Source organism: Ranitomeya variabilis, chromosome 4 (genome assembly GCF_051348905.1).
Source record: "Ranitomeya variabilis isolate aRanVar5 chromosome 4, aRanVar5.hap1, whole genome shotgun sequence".
NCBI classification, from domain to species: Eukaryota; Metazoa; Chordata; class Amphibia; order Anura; family Dendrobatidae; genus Ranitomeya; species Ranitomeya variabilis.
Genome location: NC_135235.1, coordinates 305,941,744 through 305,962,313, shown reverse-complemented (window position 1 = coordinate 305,962,313; position 20,570 = coordinate 305,941,744). Strand labels below are relative to the sequence as shown.

The following is a 20,570-nucleotide window of genomic DNA, read 5'->3' as shown; positions in this document are numbered from 1 at the left end:
TGCATGTGTAGCTTACTGTACATGTATTTTCTTAATAAACAAATTTATTTTCTGAAAAAAATGGCGTGAGATCCCCTGAAATTGTATTACCCATCAGAAAGAAAGTGGCATCTGGGGGTAGATAGCTGCAGCTTGGGAAGGGGGTAATACCCATGGAGCTTCCCAGGCTATTAATATCATCTCACGGCTGTATACTTTGCATTTACTGTTTATTGAAATGGTGGACCCTAAAAATAAATGACATAGGATCCCCCTATAATTAATAACCAGCAAAGGCTAGGCAGACAGCTGTGGGCTGCTGATATTAGTAAACTAGGAAGGGGCCATGGATATTAGCCACATCCCAGACTAAAAACATCAGCTCTCAGCCACCCCAGAAAAGGCGCATCTATAAGATGCATCAATTCTGGCTATTAACCTCCTTTCTTCCTATTTTCCCTGGTGTGTTGGCAAGTGGGGTGATAGTATTGGGGTTGATGTCAGCTTTGTATTGGCAGCTGACATCAAGCCCAGAGGTTAGTAATGGAGATGTGTCTATAAGACGCCCCCAGTACTAACGCCATAGTCAAATTGTCAAAAAAAATTACACCCTAGAATAAAGTCCTTTATTTTAAAAAATGAAAGACTCCTTTATCGAATTAAAATTAACATTTATTCTCACCTTTAGTCCCAATCCATTGAAGCCCCTTGTAAAAAAATAAAATAATAAAGCAAAATCATCCTCACCAGTCCTCGACGTAAAGATAATAATCCATTTGTCAATAGACACTTCTAGCGCTGCTCCATTTATATGGCAGGCTGAATTTTTGCATTATGTGACTATACAGCCTGCCATCCAGCAGAGACACTGAGCTGCGCAAGAACGTGCAGCTCAGTGACTCGCGGTAATGTGACAAAGTTGAGTGGAGTTCATATCAAATGAACCGTGAGCATGAGAAAAGTTTCATGCTCGTGGTGCCACCAGAAAGGTCATCGGAGTTCAGAGCCAATGAACTCAGTGCGATCACGATGGAAAAGGTACCAACGCCGCTCGCGCTGACGTCATTGAGATGAACGGAGTTCATTGGCTGTATTCAGCCTTGCAGCGCTGGAGTCCTGGGTTCAAATCCCACCAAGGACAACATCTGCAAGGAGTTTGTATGTTCTCTCCGTGTTTGCGTGGGTTTCCTCCGGGTTCTCCAGTTTCCTCCCACATTCCAAAGATATACTGATAGGGAATTTAGATTGTGAGCCCCAACGGGGACAGTGATAATAATGTATGTAAAGCGCTGCGGAATATGTTAGCGCTATATAAAAATAAATGATTATTGTTATGCGGCAGATGTAATGTCAGGTTTTCAATGACATGGTTGTGTAAAAATCAGATCATACTCACATGTTCCGAGTTCCGTGCGATTTTTTTCATCACACCCATTGACATGCATTGTCGAGTCTCATCTGAAATACGAGGACAATCGTAGCATGCAGATGACCAGGGAATCATAGGTTAACATTGGTCAGAGTGCAATCTGATTTTTAATCGCATACCCCCTAAATTTTAATATGAAACATTGGCATTTCAGATGCAGGTCTGGGAGGAGAACTGTTTATGGTGTTCATACCCTCCCCTAAATGCAATTGTGTGCTATGAGGGGCTACCATAGAAGCCGAGGGCCTACAGAAGGCCACCATGGCTGCTATCTCATTGCTCCTAGTAAGCCCAGCCACAGGCAGGGTTTCATAGGAGACCATTATTTTCACTTAAGGGGACTATAAAATAAAGTAAATTAATTTAAATAAAATATATATTATAAAACTTCAAATCATCCCTCTTTTTCCTTTTTAAAATAAATAAAAGAATATGTGTATATATGGTCTGATTGCTTTTTATTACAAATGTGGTGGAGAGATATGGCGACCAAAACAGCAAGGGCAATTCTGGCCTTTCTAATTTTTTTTTTGCTATACAGCTGTTTAATCTCATGGCTTGATATACCAGACTTTTATGCACATGGAGATACAAATTTATATATATTATTATTATTATTATTATTTATTGTTATAGCGCCATTTATTCCATGGCGCTTTACAAGTGAGGAGGGGTATACATAATAAAAACAAGTACAATAATCTTGAACAATACAAGTCATAACTGGTACAGTAGGAGAGAGGACCCTGCCCGTGAAGGCTCACAATCTATAAGGGATGGGTGAGGATACAGTAGGTGAGGATAGAGCTGGTCATGCAGCGGTTTGGTCGATCGGTGGTTACTGCAGGTTGTAGGCTTGTCGGAAGAGGTGGGTCTTCAGGTTCTTTTTGAAGGTTTCGATGGTAGGTGAGAGTCTGATATGTTGCGGTAGAGAGTTCCAGAGTAGGGGCGATACGCGAGAGAAATCTTGTATACGATTGTGGGAAGAGGAGATAAGAGGGGAGTAGAGAAGGAGATCGTGTGAGGATCGGAGGTTGCGTGTAGGAAAGTACCGGGAGATGAGGTCACAGATGTAAGGAGGAGACAGGTTGTGGATGGCTTTGTACGTCATGGTTAGGGTTTTGTACTGGAGTCTCTGGGCAATGGGGAGCCAGTGAAGGGATTGACAGAGAGGAGAGGCCGGAGAATAGCGGGGGGACAGGTGGATTAGTCGGGCAGCATAGTTTAGAATAGATTGGAGGGGTGCGAGAGTGTTTGAGGGGAGGCCACAGAGCAGGAGGTTGCAGTAGTCAAGGCGAGAGATGATGAGGGCATGGATTAGGGTTTTTGCAGATTCTTGGTTGAGGAATGAACGGATTTGTGCAATATTTTTGAGTTGAAGTCGGCAGGAAGTGGAAAGGGCTTGGATATGTGGTTTGAAGGAGAGATCAGCGTCAAGGATAACCCCGAGGCAGCGAGCTTGTGGGACTGGGGAGAGTGGGCAGCCGTGTACTGTAATGGATAGGTTCGTTGGGGGGTCACGTGAGATGGGGGAAAGATGATGAATTCTGTTTTGTCCATGTTAAGTTTCAGAAATCTAGCGGAGAAGAAGGATGAAATAGTGGACAGGCATTGAGGGATTCTGGTTAGTAGGGAGGTGATATCTGGTCCAGAGATGTAGATCTGTGTGTCATCAGCATAGAGGTGATACTGAAAGCCATGAGATTCTATGAGCTGTCCCAGGCCAAAGGTGTAAATGGAGAAGAGCAGGGGCCCAAGGACTGAACCTTGTGGGACTCCGACAGATAGGGGGCGAGGTGAGGAGGTGGTGTGTGAGTGGGAGACGCTGAATGTCCGGTCTGTTAGGTATGATGAGATCCAGGATAGGGCCAAGTCTGTGATGCCAAGGGATGAGGGTCTGTAATAATAGGGAATGGTCCACTGTGTCAAAGGCAGCCGACAGGTCGAGGAGGATATATATCATTATAATATTATTATTTCTTATATTATGCAAGGAGTTTGTATGTTCTCCACGTGTTTGCGTGGGTTTCCTCTGGGTCCTCCGATTTCCTTCCACACTCCAAAGACATACTGATAGGGAACTTAGACTGTGAGCCCCAATAGGGACAGCGATGATGATGTCTGTAAAGTGTTTCGTATTATCATAATGATATATGAGTGAGTAAAATAAATAAATATAGTCTTGTCCATAAAAGTCAATCAAACCATGAAATTAAACAGCTGTCTGGAAAAAAAAAGGCCATAATTGTTGCTCTTTTAGTCTCCGCACTTCTCTCCCAAATTTGTAATAAAAAAACATCAAAACATTGTATGTTATCCAAAATCATGAAATAAAATCATCAGCTGACCATGCAAAAAAAAAAAAGAAAAAACAAGCTCAATCACCAGAAAAATATCAAAGTTACAGGGTTCAGAAATGTTTACTTTTTTTTTTTTTGCAAATTGCACATTTTTTCCCCACCATATTAGTTTGAATATAAAATCTTTACAAGTTTGGTATCGCCACAATTTTGGCGATAGAGAACAATGGAGAATTATACAGTTGGGTCATTTTTACTGCAAAGTGAATTCTGTAAAAACAAAACCCAAAAAATAGTGGCAGATATTGTTTTTCACCACTTCACCGCACTTGTAATTATTTTCCCTGTTCTTCAACTCACTGTAAAGTAAAATTAATGCTGTCAGTCAAAAATCATCCCACAAAAATCATTTTTTTAAGGAAGTGTTAGCAAACCTACCTGTGTTGTTCTATTTTTGATAATGGAGAAGTTTCAGGACATAAAATAAAGTGCAGTTGCCCCATCAAATTTTTGCAAATTTTTTTATTTTTTTTGGGGGGGGGCGGCAGATTTGATTTTTTCCTTTGGGATGATTGATGTCACTTAGCATCACAATATCAAAATTTGTCTTGTTTTATGGAATGAACTTCCCACAGAAATCTTACAAAAGGTCTTTGATGTTCTTCTGGTCTTTGATGGGAAAAAGACCTAAAACTAAACCCCACCCTAATCCTCCTCCTCCCCTCACCTATCAGTCCTTGACATATGGGTGTCACATCTTACAAACCTCTGTAAACCATGTTCTTATCTATTGGTCTTACTTGTAGGCAGGATTTTCCCAGACAGACAGGGGAGCTCTAAAAATTTAGTATTTTGGAAAAAACAACAACTAGAGTTTACCAAAAATAGGATTTAAGATAAGGAGTCCTCTCCCATATTACCCATAAGTGTCCTACTGACGCCACCTAATGGCCAGTTTATCATGCAGCATATTACAAATGAATGCAGGACGTCAGGTACATGTATCGTATAAGTCTGCATAGATTATAATGTGGGATTGCTAGAATCACTTTAGTTGCTGACTGTAGATATAGGGGTGCAGAGGTAGCAGGCTGATACCCATGCTGCTTGACATGGGTTATTGGCCCTTCAGCTACATAAAAAGAATCCCGAATTATAAATATTGCAAGGTAAGTGGGGATCTTCTAACAAAAATGCAGCCTGTCAATTCTCTAGGGACCAATGAAATCTCTGCACCGCACTAATTTGTTAGATTACATTGTCAATCCTGTTGGCCTCTCCTAAACTTGAGTTTTAAAAGAATTCATCCATCACTTTATCAGATATTACACCAGACAGCAATATTGGGACAGTGGTCTCAAACACACGGCACGGCCCCTGTGACTGCTTCAGGTGGTCCGCACGCATCGGAGCGCCCATGATGATTGTGGCCCGGTCTTTGGGGCCACCGATGTCAGCGATTCTTTTCAGTTGAATGTACTGTTCTGCTCAAAAGTTTACATACCCTGGCAGAATTTTTGCTTTCTTGGCCTTTTTTTCAGAGAATATGATTGATAACACCAAAACGTTTTCTCCTCTTATGGTTAGTGGTTGGGTGAAGCCATTTATTGTCAAACTACTGTGCTTTTTATTTTTAAATCATAATGACAACCCAAAACATCCAACTGACCCTGATGAAAAGTTCACATACCCCATTTCTTAATACCGCGTATTGCCCCCTCTAACATCAATGACAGCTTGAAGTCTTTTGTGGTAGTTGTGGATGAGGCACATAGGGCTATTATACCACAGCCCTGAAAAATTCCTCTCTATATGTCTTGCACATGAGTTCTGATGGCCTCTGCCATATGGGACGTGTATGTATAATGAGTCTTGTCTTGAGTATTTTATACATTCTTTGACTTACTGTCCCCCACTGTGGTCCTATAGTCGATACCTGATATATGGGAACATATACCGGTAAGTATTTTTAATTTGATGTATGTGATGCTTTGTTTGGTTTCTATCTATAAACATTAAAAGTTATGTTTTATGATACTCACCATTGCTAAAACAATTCTAATTATAAGACAAAATGACTGTATGTGGCCAATTAGGGGACACAAAGAGGAAATAAAAACTGTGTTATGTAAAAACTAAAGAAAACAAAAAAAGTGCACTTTTCTTATCACCAGTAATGACCCAAGCTATAAAACTGTACCATAACCCATACGCTGAATGCCGTTTAAAATAGTAAAATAAAAAACAACCCCAAAAAGTTATCAAAAGGTGTATACAAAAAATAATATGGTGTCACTAAAAATGTCATCTCATCCTGCAAAGAATGCGGCCCTTCAAATTCACATTGTTTCTATGTGCATCTCAAATACATAGCTCAGTTTGAGACCCCTGCATGAAAGGGAGTCTGTCACCCGAAAAACGCTTTCTAAACCAAACATACAAGTATGTAGGGAATGTAGCCTCTTGCCAAATCAGACCTGTAGTAAAGCTTCTAGTGGTTTAGTTGTCATAAAATCATGATTTACTTGCACGAGGCTAGGGTCACACCCGTGTATATTCTCCAATCTGATAGAATTGGGTCAATTACGCTAATCACATCAGAGATTGATCACAGTGCGATCTGATTTTCTCGGATGAAGAGAAGATGGAAAAAAAATGTCTCGATCTTCTCCATTCCGTCTGTGGAAATTGGACCGCACTCAGGTGTCATTCGAGTGCAGTCCGATGGTTTCTACGCACTCATTAATTTGCATGGCCGAGTGCGATACGAATATTGGATCAAATTCAGGCATGTAGTGATTTTATTCCCCAGGCAGGCTCTGTCCAAGGAAAAAATCTGACATGTGCATGACCCCATAGAATAACATTGGTCTGAGTGTGATCTGATGTTTTGCCAGATCGCACTGCGACCGATAATATAGTAGTCTGGACGAATTCTGAAAATGAGGGGGTGTCAGTGCACTCTTGGTGTGGCCAAAGGGTTCAGTATAATATTAGACCCCCTCAGTTTACATGCTGGGCACTATTATATCTTGGTTGCCAGCACTCAAACGAGTGTGGTCTGAGCTCTGCAGCCGCATTCGCGTAGTGTTATTTCCTGCTACCATCTTTGGTTCCTGTCTACAGTATAATCCTGAGCGGCGGCCACAGACAGGCTCAACAATTACAGTCATCAATGACTCTATGTGCATGCAGCTGCAGAGTGTGTGTGGAGGTGCAGAGTGTGTGTGTGGAGGTGCAGCGTGTGTGTGGAGGTGCAGAGTGTGTGGAGGTGCAGAGTGTGTGTGGAGGTGTAGAGTGTGTGTGGAGGTACAGAGTGTGTGTGGAGGTGCAGAGTGTGTGTGGAGGTGCAGAGTGTGTGTGGAGGTGCAGAGTGTGTGTGGAGGTGCAGAGTGTGTGTGGAGGTGCAGAGTGTGTGTGGAGGTGCAGAGTGTGTGGAGGTGCAGTGTGTGTGTGGAGGTGTAGAGTGTTTGTGGAGGTGTAGAGTGTGTGTGGAGATGTAGAGTGTGTGTGGAGATGTAGTGTGTGTGGAGATGTAGTGTGTGTGGAGATGTAGTGTGTGTGGAGGTGCAGAGTGTGTGTGGAGGTGCAGAGTGTGTGTGGAGCTGCAGAGTGTGTGTGGAGGTGCAGAGTGTGTGTGGAGCTGCAGAGTGTGTGGAGGTGCAGAGTGTGTGTGGAGATGCAGAGCGATCTCAGTACTATACTGCAGACAGGAGCCGGAAATAACACTATGTGAGAGCATCAGCAGAGTTCAAGCAGCGCTCAGTATTGTAATTGAGGGGGCGTAATGATACCTAGCGTAGCACTGAACCCTTTGGCCACACCATGTGTGCACTGACGTCCCCTCATGCTTGCAAAATAAATTGTTTATTTATATTCCAACCAAACCACTAGAAGCTATACTACAGGTATGATTTTTATTGAGGCCAAGCCCCATAAATACCTGTATAAGTTGTTTAGAAGGTGTTTTGAAGAAGACAGATTTCCTTCAAGTTTCCTGTTATTGTAATACCACTGTTTACCTGTAGAGGTCACTAATTCATTATATCAATCTGTAGGGTGTCTGAGCCATAGGGTGATGATGTTCCCCATACACAACAGATAGCTCCCGGCCATTAGCTATGTCCCCCGCCTTCTCCATACACAGGAGCGCTCAACGCTTCTATTCTCTATGAGAGGAACCGCAGCAAGACTCCTCTGCTGGAAGATTATGTCCTAGATAACAAAAGGATCTGCTTATGGAAATCCAAAGTGCTGAATCCTTGTCTCCTCTGACAGCAACTCTTGGGGAGGAGTCGGGAGGCCTCCATAGACAACAGTCTGGTGACACGAACGAAGTAGAATCAGGTACCATGGTAAATCCAAAGCTAGCAGCATAAAACCCAAATGAAAGCCAAAGGGAAACCCGGGATGACCGGGAAACATCGTGGCCCATGTCGCCTGGGCAGCAAAACAAGTGGGAGCGCGGCGTCCCGTGTTGCCCCATCTCTCACCACTTCCACACATGAGGCACCACCGTGTGTCTTCGCTCCACCCAAATGCACGCTAGTGCCGCCCCCAGCGCGGACCGAACGGCGGAGCAGTCTGGAAACCGGAGGACGACGATTGCATCCGCGGCAGGTATTCCTAACAGGAACTTAGTTCGTTTCATAAAATTTCGATCTGCTGAACTGCGTAATTAGTATCTAGAGAACACGAAGGCCTCATTCAGAGTTACGTTTTTCACATGTATGTTCTATCTGTGGCTTTCAATGATAGAACACTTACCCAATATAATCTATGGGGTTCATCACAAGTCCGTGGTTTTTATGGACCGAGGGTCCACAAAGTCTGTTTTTTTCTGTGCAATATGGATCAAAATCACCTGTGTAAGAGTATGGGCCTGTGAAAATCACTCACAGCACACTGATAACATCAGTGCGTAATCTGGGTTCGGTCTGTGATTAATAGATGAAGATTTCATTTATTCATCAGTGAAAATCAGCTCTTCCTCTTGAACGTGAGTGCTGACATCATGCTGACTGACAGCCGGCTCCCCGCAGTTAGGTAGCGGGGAGCAGGTTGTCAATCAGCATGACGTTGGCAGTGACGCCCAATCAACATCTCTGTCAACTTGATGTCAGCAGAAGCCAGTGAATCACCGTCAGGAGAAGTGTGTGACCGCTCTACGCTGGGCCGGCAGAGATTGACGCCGGGCACAGCAGGCAGTTGTTGGCAACTACCTGCCTGTTAGTTCTTAGGCCCCTAGTAAGAAATGAATTTAGTCCTGGATAACTCCTTTACCGTCATGTCTGAGAAACGTCTTGAAATATACAAGGAATTCCAACTCCTGGTTCTTTAGATTTTAAATGAAAAGCCAGTGCTAAGGACTATATAAAATAAAACAATAATAGGAAAATGTTTTTTATTGAAATTACAGAATAATTGTCCAATAAATTACGTTTCGGAAAATAAATTAAGTTGGCTTATTAGACCATTGAAGAGAAGACACATCCAAGATGAAAATGTATCTTTGGTAATATAGACCCAATGATGCCCGGCTTCACACTTTCATCTTTTATGATCACTATATATTTGGTTGAATGCCATCCCATGTAAAACGGCTGGGGGCATGATACTATTGAAAGCAGCCAAGTATGACTTTTCTCACCTCTGTGTCCGCACTTCTACATTCTGCTCACTGTGAATGTCCATCACTGTTGTCACACTCCTTGTTATGAGAAACACCACAGGGAACTTTGAGAAAAATCTGAAATTTCTCCAAAAACTGCTGCAGCTTAATAATAATAATCTTTATTTTTATATAGCGCTAACATATTACGCAGCGCTTTACAGTTTGTACACATTATCATCAATTCCCTATCAGTATGTCTTTGGAATGTGGGAGGAAACCCACGCAAACATGGAGAGAACATACAAACTCTTTGCAGATGTTGTCCAAGGTGGGATTAGAACCCAGGACTCCAGCGCTGCAAGGCTGCTGTGCTAACCACTGCGCCACCGTGCAGCTTCTGTAAAACTGAGGCAGTTAAAACATTATTATGACAAAGCTATCCTGCAAAAGTAAGGTGAATTTAATACAAAATATTTAGGACAGAACACATTATATATACGGTGACCCAAGGCCTATGTAACCAGATCACCAAAGGCAATAGCCATGGAAACTACTCCCACCAACTTGTAAACATGCATGAATGGAGTAAAAATAGTCCACCAAAAGAGGTAAAAGCAAAATAATTTTATTTAACCAAATATATAGAAGGCACCAAAGAAGACAGTTTTAAAAAGACATATCATTGACAGAGTTCAAGAATCCAAGGAATCAAGTGCAGCAAAAAGTCATGTGCAGACCCACAGGTACAGCATAGTAAAGTCAAGTAATAAGACATGTAAATACAACTAAAGTGATAGTGCTTCAAGTCCTATCCAGAAAAAGTAAACAGTGAAACACATGCAGCCACGTCAGTACAAGTGCACAAAGTATAATAATATATATGATAAGTAAACATGCTAGTGCTGACATGGCAGCATAAAGATCACAACTGATAAATGTTCTTACCCATGGCTGTCCTGCAAGTCACACATGCAACCCCAACGCGCGTTTCGCTTGGCCTTCGTCAGGGGACTGTGACAGCCCCCTGACTAAGCCCATGCGAAACGCGCATTGGGGTTGCGCGTGTTACATGTCTTATTACTTGACTTTACTATGCTGTACCTGTGGGTTGCACGTGTTACATGTCTTATTACTTGACTTTACTATGCTGTACCTGTGGGTCTGCAAGTGATTTTTTGCTGCACTTGAGTCCTTGGATTCTTAAACTCTGTCAATATGTCTTTTTAAAACTCTCTTCTTTGGTGCCTTCTATATATTTGGTTAAATAAAATTATTTTACCTTTACCTCTTTTGGTGGACATTTTTTTACTCCATTCATGCATGTTTAAAAGTAAGGTGAATTGCAGCATAGAGTTCTTTGATCATCTAAGTAGAGCTAGAGGAGTTTAGGGTCTCGTAGCCTTAATAAGGACCCTAAAATATGTCAGTGTTGTGTTTCAATTGGCATCGTGTGACCCATTATTTCTCCAGCAGTGGCCGCCACTGCCACCAAGCAAGAGAAAGGAGGCATCATATTATGGAAGAAGAATAATAATATAATAATAATAATAATAATTTTAATTTATATAGCGCCAACATATTCCGCAGCGCTTTACAAATTATAGAGGGGACTTGTACAGACAATAGACATTACAGCATAACAGAAATCACAGTTCAAAACAGATACCAGGAGGAATGAGGGTCCTGCTCGCAAGCTTACAATCTATGAGGAAGAATGTCTGTGATATGGCATGTGATTGAACATGGCACCATTTACCCATTTGTTTTTGTCATAGATCATCCACCTACACAGTGAGTTTTTACTTTTTCAATTTGTCACACAATTGGCCAGAGCTTTGAAACCAGGGATCCCTTTGTAATTACACGAGCTCTCACATTTGCAATGGTTTTCAAAAAGTTTAAATTTTTGCAAAACATGATAGGTCAGAATAAACATCAGTGGTTACCTTCTGAATAAAAATTTGAGAACAACAACCATAAGCCACTGAAGTCTATAATGTGTATATAGGGTACTTTAGTCCAAGGGTCTGACGTCAACTCTGAGACTATTATGGAGCTCGGTGTGAAAGTGTGCCTGGCAGAAGGGTGTGAGAACTGCTGTATATGTGCTAAGAAAGCTTATAGGGTTATTATAGCAAGCACTGCACTCAGCAGTCCCATAGACAATGAATGAAGCGGAAGCCAAGCAAGTGCACCTCTGCTCAATTTAGGGCAGGGCTCTATTTTCTTGCTTCCAAAGACTGATCTTTAGACCATTAGGGGTCACGGTGATCGGACCCTAGCACTCAGCAAGTTATCACCTATCCTATGGATAAGTGATATATATTTAGTTCCTGGCAGCAACCTGAGAGTCAGAGATGCGTCTTCCCCATGCTGTTCCCATTCTGTTTGAGCATTGTTTCCTTCCATTTCAAGAAGTTTCCTGCCTCCCAGCCCTCCTGTTAAGATCTTCTGGAAAAATCATGGATCAAAATTACCCACAGTCTATGGGTTTGTGAAAAATCACTGACAAAGCTTGGTGACATCCATGTGCAATCAATGTCTGTTTGTAACATTGAGATAGGTGGGAGAAGCTTTCAATGTATTTATTCACTTCATTTAAGAAACTCAAAGATGAAACATTGATAGTAAAAATTGACACTGATGAAAATCAGAACCAAATCACTGATGAAAATTGGACGTTTTTTTTTCCTGTATGAGAAAACTCACTGATGTCTGAATAAGCCTTTAAACCAATGCTTTAGTGCAGCTGTCTGACATCAGCTCAGAGGCCATCATGTAAGTGGGTGTGAAAGTGTGCCTGGCACAGGGGTGTGAATAGTACCATATATGAGCTAAAAGGAAGCCTTTCTTGTAGTTGTCCTCTCCTCACATTATTGCTATGGACAGTAATAGTTCACTACCAGTGAGGCAAAATTCCTCTCAACCCCTTGGGTTATAATGGAGCTTCAGTTCCTGATACATTGTAGGGATAGATACAGTAGAAGCCTTTGGACTTCCTCTTCTCCCAGGCAGTTGTGATATTTCACACGTTTCTACCAGGCACACTTCCAGTCTCATAGGCAAGTGTCCTCAATTAGGACTAATGTCCTCAGTTTTCAGAGCCAGGCTGTGATGTAAAGGAGCTACAGTGTGAAAGTGTGCTGCTCCGATGGGGTCCATTCACACTCAGCTCATCAAAGGACAAGGGAGTGAAGGAACTAGATCTAAACTGGAGAGGACAAGTGCATAGGAATTGAAAGACTGCAAGTGTGGTTATGTGCAACTGTACCAGGGTCATTTACTGTCTTGGTATTGGCATCATAGCAGTGTGGTGGCCTCAGTCTACAACCTCAAGCGACCTTATCCCATTTGATTATTTTACATGATTGCCTCCAACCTCCAATGACAGACTGACCAAGGAACGTAGATAAATGGCGCAAGTCATGGGAATTCATACCGCTCATCTAAGACAATAATGCTCAACCTGTACCCTCCAAACAGTTATGGTAAGGAGTAAATCACGGCACTCCTAGTTGGTGCTCAAGTAAGGTCCAAGTTTATGCATATACTCCAGACAGTTATGGCATTAGTCAAGCGTTGTGGTTTCCTAGCAGCTGAAGGGCCACAAGTTGGACGCCACTGATGTGAAAGTGGCCGTACACATTAGATAGTAGCTTGATGGTTGAACAATCTTTTGGTAAAAAAAACATTAAGCCTCCATCAGATATTAGACTAATGTTGGATGAACCCACCGATATTGATGTGTTCGGGCGACAGTCTAGTGTGTATAAGAGCTGGAGGAGACAAGGATGCCTAATTTCAGACTGACAAACTTTTTGCTCTCCCAAAGATAAGCCGCCACAAGACATGTCTGTCACCGACTCTCATAGGGAACATAGGAGTACTCGGTCGAAGAAGCACTCTTGTGTATGAGAGACATTGCTGAGATGGCTGTCAGCTGAACCATGGTGGCCCGAAATAAAAATGAAGAAGCCTCAACTTCAATATTGTCATAAGAAGCGTCAGCTCCAGTTTGCAAACAAGTACAAATAGTGGACAATAGAATATTGGAAACAGGTGATTTGGAGTGATGACATGAAAATCAATAGACTAGGGTCTGATGGGTGCAAATTGATCTGGAAGAAACAAGGGAAAAATGGATTGAGAATTTGAAGAAACTGTCCTGTTCGGTAGAGGAAGCCTGATGATATGGGGTTGTTTCACAACCAAAGGCATTGTATACTTGACCAGGATCGATGGTGGCCTAAATGCTGAGCTACATGTGAGTATGCTACAGGATGATTTACTTTGTATACTCAAGTACTTTGGGTATGAAAAGAACAACATAGTGTTCCAGCAGGACAATGACCCGAAGCATACGTTTAAGATTTTATATGTTCTCCCTGTATTTGTGTGGGTTTCCGCCACATTCTCCAGTTTCCTCCAGATGATAATGTCCATAAAACAGTGTGTAATAAGATGGCATTGTGGAATATAATGGCGCTATATAAGTGAATAAAATGAATAAATACACTAAGATCGCTGTATATATCACATAAGAAGGAGCGGGTGAGGAGCACAGAGCATGTTATCTCCGCCCATAAAGAACATCCTACCACTGGAAGCATTGGACTTAATCCAGCATTGCATGTGCCATGGTGGTGTTCAGTAGTGAATTCTGTGTGCATGTGCACACACTCTACAGAAATATTAACCCCTTCCCGACATGTGACGGAATAGTACGTCACATGTCGGGACCCCCGCTTTGATGTGCGCTCCGGCGGTGAGCGCACATCAAAGTCGCGACATGTCAGCTGTTTTTTACAGCTGACATGTGCGCGCAATAGCGGCGGGTGAAATCGCGATCACCCGCCGCTATTAACTAGTTAAATGCCGCTGTCAAACTCAGACAGCGGCATTTAACTACCGCATCCGGCCGTGCGGCCGGATATGAGCGCATCGCCGACCCCCGTCACATGATCGGAGGTCGGCGATGCTTGTACATTGTAACCATAGAGGTCCTGGAGACCTCTATGGTTACTGATCGCCGGTGGCTGTGAGCGCCCCCCTGTGGTCGGCGCTCACAGCACACCTGCATTTTAGCTACATAACAGCGATCTGATGATCGCTGTTATGTAGCAGAGCCGATCGGGCTGTGCCTGCTTCTAGCCTCCCATGGAGGCTATAGAAGCATGGTAAAAGTTAAAAAAAAAAGTAAAAAAAAATGTGAAAAAAATAAAAAAAATATAAAAGTTTAAATCACCCCCCTTTCGCCCCAATCAAAATAAATCAATAAAAAAAAAAACCAACCTACACATATTTGGTATCGCCGCGTTCAGAATCGCCCGATCTATCAATAAAAAAAAGCATTAACCTGATCGCTAAACGGCGTAATGAAAAAAAAAATCGAAACGCCAGATTTAAGTTTTTTTGGTCGCCACGACATTGCATTAAAATGCAATAACGGGCGATCAAAAGAACGTATCTGCACCAAAATGCTATCATTAAAAATGCCAGCTCGGCACGCAAAAAATAAGCCCTCACCCGACCCCAGATCACGAAAAATGGAGACGCTACGGGTATCGGAAAATGGCGCAATTTTATTTATTTATTTTTTTGCAAAGTTTGGAATTTTTTTTCACCACTTAGGTAAAAAAGAACCTAGTCATGTTAGGTGTCTATGAACTCGTACTGACCTGGAGAATCATAATGGCAGGTCAGTTTTAGCATTTAGTGAACCTAGCAAAATAGGCAAGCAAAAAACAAGTGTGGGATTGCACTTTTTTTGCAATTTCACTGCACTTGGAATTTTTTTCCCGTTTTCTAGTACACGACATGGTAAAACCAATGATGTCGTTCAAAAGTACAACTCGTCCCGCAAAAAATAAGCCCTCACATGGCCAAATTGACAGAAAAATAAAAAAGTTATGGCTCTGGGAAGGAGGGGAGCGAAAAACGAAAACGGAAAAAGCTCCGGGGGTGAAGGGGTTAAAGGGCCATTGGATGGAAAGATGGGGCCTTTGGCCCACCAGGAATCTGACCTAAGGCTGGGCTCCACCGAATAATATCGTGGTCCATAAATAGCTCACAGGTCAGAGGTTCCCCTCACTACCCTTACTTTAGGATTAGAAGTTGATTTATGTTTCCAGGCAAGTATCTCCGGTTTGTCAAGACATATCATGGTGAAGAGTGAAAGTGTGCTCGGCACAAGCCAGTGAGAAGTACCATACACGTGCTAAAGGGAAACCTCCCTTGTGGGTGTGATGACACCCACATTACACAGACAACTACAGAAGGACAGTAAAGGTACCTTCACACGAAGCGACGCTGCAGCGATAGCGACAACGATGTCGATCGCTGCAGCGTCGCTGTTTGGTCGCTGGAGAGCTGTCACACAGACCGCTCTCCAGCGATCAACTATGCCGAGGTCCCCTGGTAACCAGGGTAAACATCGGGTAACTAAGCGCAGGGCCGCGCTTAGTAACCCGATGTTTACCCTGGTTACCAGCGTAAAATCTAAAAAAAACAAACAGCACATACTTACATTCACGTCCCCCTGCGTCCACTTCCTGACTGACTGAGCGCCGTACAGTGAGAGCAGAGCGGTGACGTCACCGCTGTGCTGCTTTCACTTTCACTTTGCGGCGCTGAGTCAGAGGAGGAAGCAGACTGCAGGGGACGCAATGTGAGTATGTGCTGTTTGTTTTTTTTACATTTTACGCTAGTAACCAGGGTAAACATCGGGTAACTAAGCGCGGCCCTGCGCTTAGTAACCCGATGTTTACCCTGGTTACCAGTGTAAAATATCGCTGGTATCGTTGCTTTTGCTTTCAAACACAACGATACACGGCGATCGGACGACCAAATAAAGTTCTGGACTTTATTCAGCGACCAGCGACATCACAACAGGATCCTGATCGCTGCTGCGTGTCAAACGAAACGATATCGCTAGCGAGGACGCTGCAACGTCACGGATTGCTAGCGATATCGTTATAATGTCGTTTCGTGTGAAGGTACCTTAAGATATACCTATACAATGGGAGTTCTGGTTTCCCTGTTCTCCCAGGCGGTTGTGATATCTCACACCTATTTGCCAGGCACAAGTCCAGTCTCATGGACAAGTGCCTATAGAGCAATTAAGACTAATGTCCAAGCTGTGATCAAAAGGTACTAAGGTGTGAAAGTGTGCTGCTGTGATGGGGTCCATTCACACTCGGCTCATCAAAGGACAGGGGTGGTGAGCCACCCAAACCTAAACTGTAGAGCAAACTTGGCAGTTGCAAGTTCAATAACTATATCTGCAATGGGTGTTTGATCTATTGTTCATCTACTGTAAAACTTTACCTTGGGTAAACGGAGAAGAATTATATTTTACCTATTTATTCTCAAAAATAAGAGACTGATTGGCCAAACTATTCATTGCTGTCATTTACTATTTTAACAATAGCAGCGTATCAGCAGTTTAGATGATTCAATAAAAAGCGTTTTGGTTTTTTTTTAACCCAAAGAACTAACAAGTCAATTTTCCAGTTCCTCCACTTAGCCATTTTCAAGATATCCATTAAATATATCTAATTTAATTTACTTCAAATATACAGTACTGTTCTTAAATTTTAGGCAAGTATAGAAAAATTACTGAGACTGAAACACAGTCATTAACTGAATCTGAAATAGATGTGTAGGAGGCGTTATGCTGGACGAGGAACAGGAAAACTGCTATAAAGGTGATATATCCTATGTGATCATTGTGGAAGACAGTTTCATGTCTCAGCTCATACACTATAGAAAGAATGAGCACAGCAACAAGACACAAGGTAGTTATAATGCATCAGCAAGGTCTCCCTGGGTAATTAAAAAAAAAAATCAGACTGAGGTTTCAAGATGTGTTGTTCAAGCTCTCTTGAGCAAATGGGCAAAGTTGAGGACCGTAGACGTAGTGGTTGGCCAATGAAACTGACGTCACGTGCACACATTGAGTATTTAGTGAGTTTTTTACCTCAGGATTTGTAAGCCAAAACCAGGAGTGGAACAATCAGAGGAAAAGTTTATTAGAAACACATCACCACTTCTGTATTTATCACCCAACCTGGTTTTGGCTTACAAATACTGAGGTAAAAAACTCACCAAATACTGACCGTGCCAACATGACCGTGTAACAGAGGAAAGACACGTCCTGCTTACTTCCCTTCAAAATCAGAAGATGTCCAGCAGTGGCATAAGCTCAGAACTGGCAATAACCAATGGGACCCAGCTACTCTCCTCTACTGTTCAGAGAAGTTTGGCCAGAAGTTGTTCTTCATGGATGATTTGCTGCCAGAAAGCCGTACCTTCCACATGGACAAGGGCCAAGCGACTCAAGTATAAGCAAAAACATAGGAACTCGGGAGTAGAAAAATGGCAGAAGGTGTTCTAGGCTGTTGAGTCAAAATGTGAAATATTTGGCTTTAACAGAAGACAGTTTATTCATCAAAGGACTGGAGAGTGGTACAATAATGAATGTCTGCAGGAGTTCTGTGGATCCATTGTTTTGGCCCAGTATGATCTTTTTTTTACAATCTTAAAAAAGGCCAAAGCACAGTGGTCAGAAACAATGTAGTACATAGGCGAATAAAGAAACACTTTTTTGTCACTGAGCTTGGACTGGTAATATGAACACTATAACATAAAATCATTGTATTAATAATAAAATATTCACTCCTATCATTTTGCAATCACGTTTTAATCTGCGTCATTATTTTTAAATGCTTCCTAATGATTTTTCAAATAAATTAAATCTGAAGGATGCTCCTCGTGCTTCATTGTCGCTGCGTAGTGCAAAGCAGCAGATGCACTAAAACCTTTTTTTATAGTGTGTTCCTTTCCCACACTTTCATGTCTGTCTGCACAATACCAGCTCCAGATGCTGTCCTGCTCTATCACAGTTTACTGTGACACACGTCCATTGTCCCCGCTGCGGTGGGATTGGAGGATGAGTGTGGGAACCTCTTGTAAGTCCGCTCTCCACACATCATTATGCAGGGAGAGGGGTATATAGAGGGGCGGCCGCTCACTAGTAGTCAGACAGCTCCTGCCCCACACAGCACAAGGCTACAGACTGCCAGACCTGCACCATGGCCCCATGTAATATGAGGACCCCGGACCATCAGGCTGACAGTGGCCTCAGAAAGGTAAGACCCCGACTAGTGACAGCGTCACCCCCATATCTCTACATGTAGACACTTATAGGAACAGGAGTCTGATGTTTTACAAGTGATCTTATTTGTCCTCCATAGACATGGACACTGGTGCAGGGAACTAATGAGAGATTTTTCTTTTCTGCAGCTGAGGAAGCCGGTGATTGAGAAGATGAGGAGAGATCGGATTAACAACAGCATTGAGCAGCTCCGCGTCTTACTGGAGAAGGAGTTTCAGAGACATCAGCTCCCCTCCAAACCGGAGAAAGCCGATATCCTGGAGATGACGGTCACCTTCCTGCAGCGGCACATGGCGGAGAGAGGTGAGTGTCGTGTCTGTGCTCCTCACACCCCTCATGTGTTTCTTAAAGTAGGGTCATACAACTCTTTTCTCCATATCTGAGAAATATTGTCTGATTAGTCTGATCAGATTTGATGTCATCCAAGTGCGGTGGGATTTTTTTTTTTTTCACGGCTACGTAGACTTGCATTCCCAATTTTGTTCAGACACTCTGATCAAAATTGGACATCTCCGATTTTTTTTCCTGACGTGCTCATCCCCATAGAATATCATACGAGTCCTCTCCTTGAAATCCCGATAGCACTCGTTTGGGAAAATCGGTCGTGTTGTCTAGCCTTCATAGAGAGCAGAGCAGCCGGTGATGGACGTTGTCACTGACATGTTGTGTTTCCTGTTCTAGATGTCACAGTCTCCAGCCAGGCCCGGAGAGAAGGCTACTCCACCTGCGTCCAGGACGCCATCACCTTCTTACCAGTCCAGAATCAACAGGATGGCTCCTTCTGCAGTGGATACACTGTGTCCTATGAGCTGTCTACCATGAAGACTTCTAAGAAAGCAACTTCATTCACTGGGAACAAGAACAAATCTATGTGGAGACCCTGGTGAATAATAACCCAAGGCATTGACCATATCATGGACTGGTCTAAGATGGTCACTTTACTCCTTTATGGTCTATTTGACCCCGGACAATCCTTAGTACATGAACCTTTGTACACTGATGATGATGATAGCGATAAGACGTCCACTCTGCAAGTTAAGGGGTGACCTTTAGAAGCCAAACCTTTCTTATAGAAAGTCCTGTTTTTCCTTCTCTTAGGGAAGTTATATTGAAGTTCCTCCATCAGGGACAAAATGTTAACTGATTATGAGTTGTGTTATTTTTATGTATTTTCACATACGCCTATTTCTGTGGAGCCACATAGTGAGTTCCTCCTATCAATGAACAGTCCTGCCGTATTTTGTACTCAGGTCATGATGCACCCGCGATGAGGGTTAGGACCTGATGGACTCTAATGTTATGTTCCTTCTCTTCTGTGAAGATGCTATTGCAGGGTTAACACTGATAATGTGCATTTCCTAGGTAGACCAATGTCTTGGTCTGTAGCAGTTTGGGGGGTTATTATGTTGGAAAAAGTTTTTTTTATGGTTTGTTAAAAAACTTCTGTAATTTCTGTGAAATATATCCATTCACACGCCGAATCAATGTCATTCAATATGTGTGAGGTGTCGCATTGTGTTACATGCAAATGTTTGGATTTGTACTTAATAAAATAAGTCATTATTACGGAAAAGTTTTCATCCATAAATTAATATTAATAAATAATATGGGGCAGAAGTGTTAAAGTAGTTATCCAGAATTAGAAAAATATGTTCTCTTCTTTCTAAGAACAGCGCCACATCTGTCTTCAGGTTTTATTTGACATTGCAGCTCATCCCTATTCACTTCAATGGTGCTGAGCTGCAATGCCACACATGACCTGTAGACAGGCGCGGGCTCTTTTTGGAAGAAACCGGTCATGTTTTAATCCAGGACAAACCTTGAAAAAAAAAAACAGTGTAGTAAGTAAAACAACACATTTTATTTTGGTAAAGGAGTTAATTAGGCTACTTTCACACTAGCGTTGTGCACTGCACATTGCTATGCGTCGTTTTGCAGAAAAAACGCATCCTGCAAAAGTGCTTGCAGGATGCGTTTTTTCTCCATTGACTTGCATTAGCGACGAAGTGCGACGCCCACACGTCGCAACCGTCGTGCGACGGTTGCATCGTGTTGCGTCGGACCGTCGCCACC

The 20,570-nt window shown here is 42.6% G+C and overlaps 1 protein-coding gene across 1 annotated transcript; it reads left to right on the top strand.

The window, feature by feature from the left end:
- Positions 1–18,368: 18,368 nt before the first annotated feature.
- LOC143768884 (transcription factor HES-5-like) lies at positions 18,369–20,070 on the top strand. The gene is made up of 3 exons (XM_077257501.1): positions 18,369–18,471; positions 18,626–18,800; positions 19,179–20,070. Exons 1-3 carry the CDS (start codon positions 18,415–18,417, stop codon positions 19,382–19,384), a joined length of 438 nt encoding a protein of 145 aa, XP_077113616.1. The 5' UTR covers positions 18,369–18,414; the 3' UTR covers positions 19,385–20,070.
- Positions 20,071–20,570: the final 500 nt, after the last annotated feature.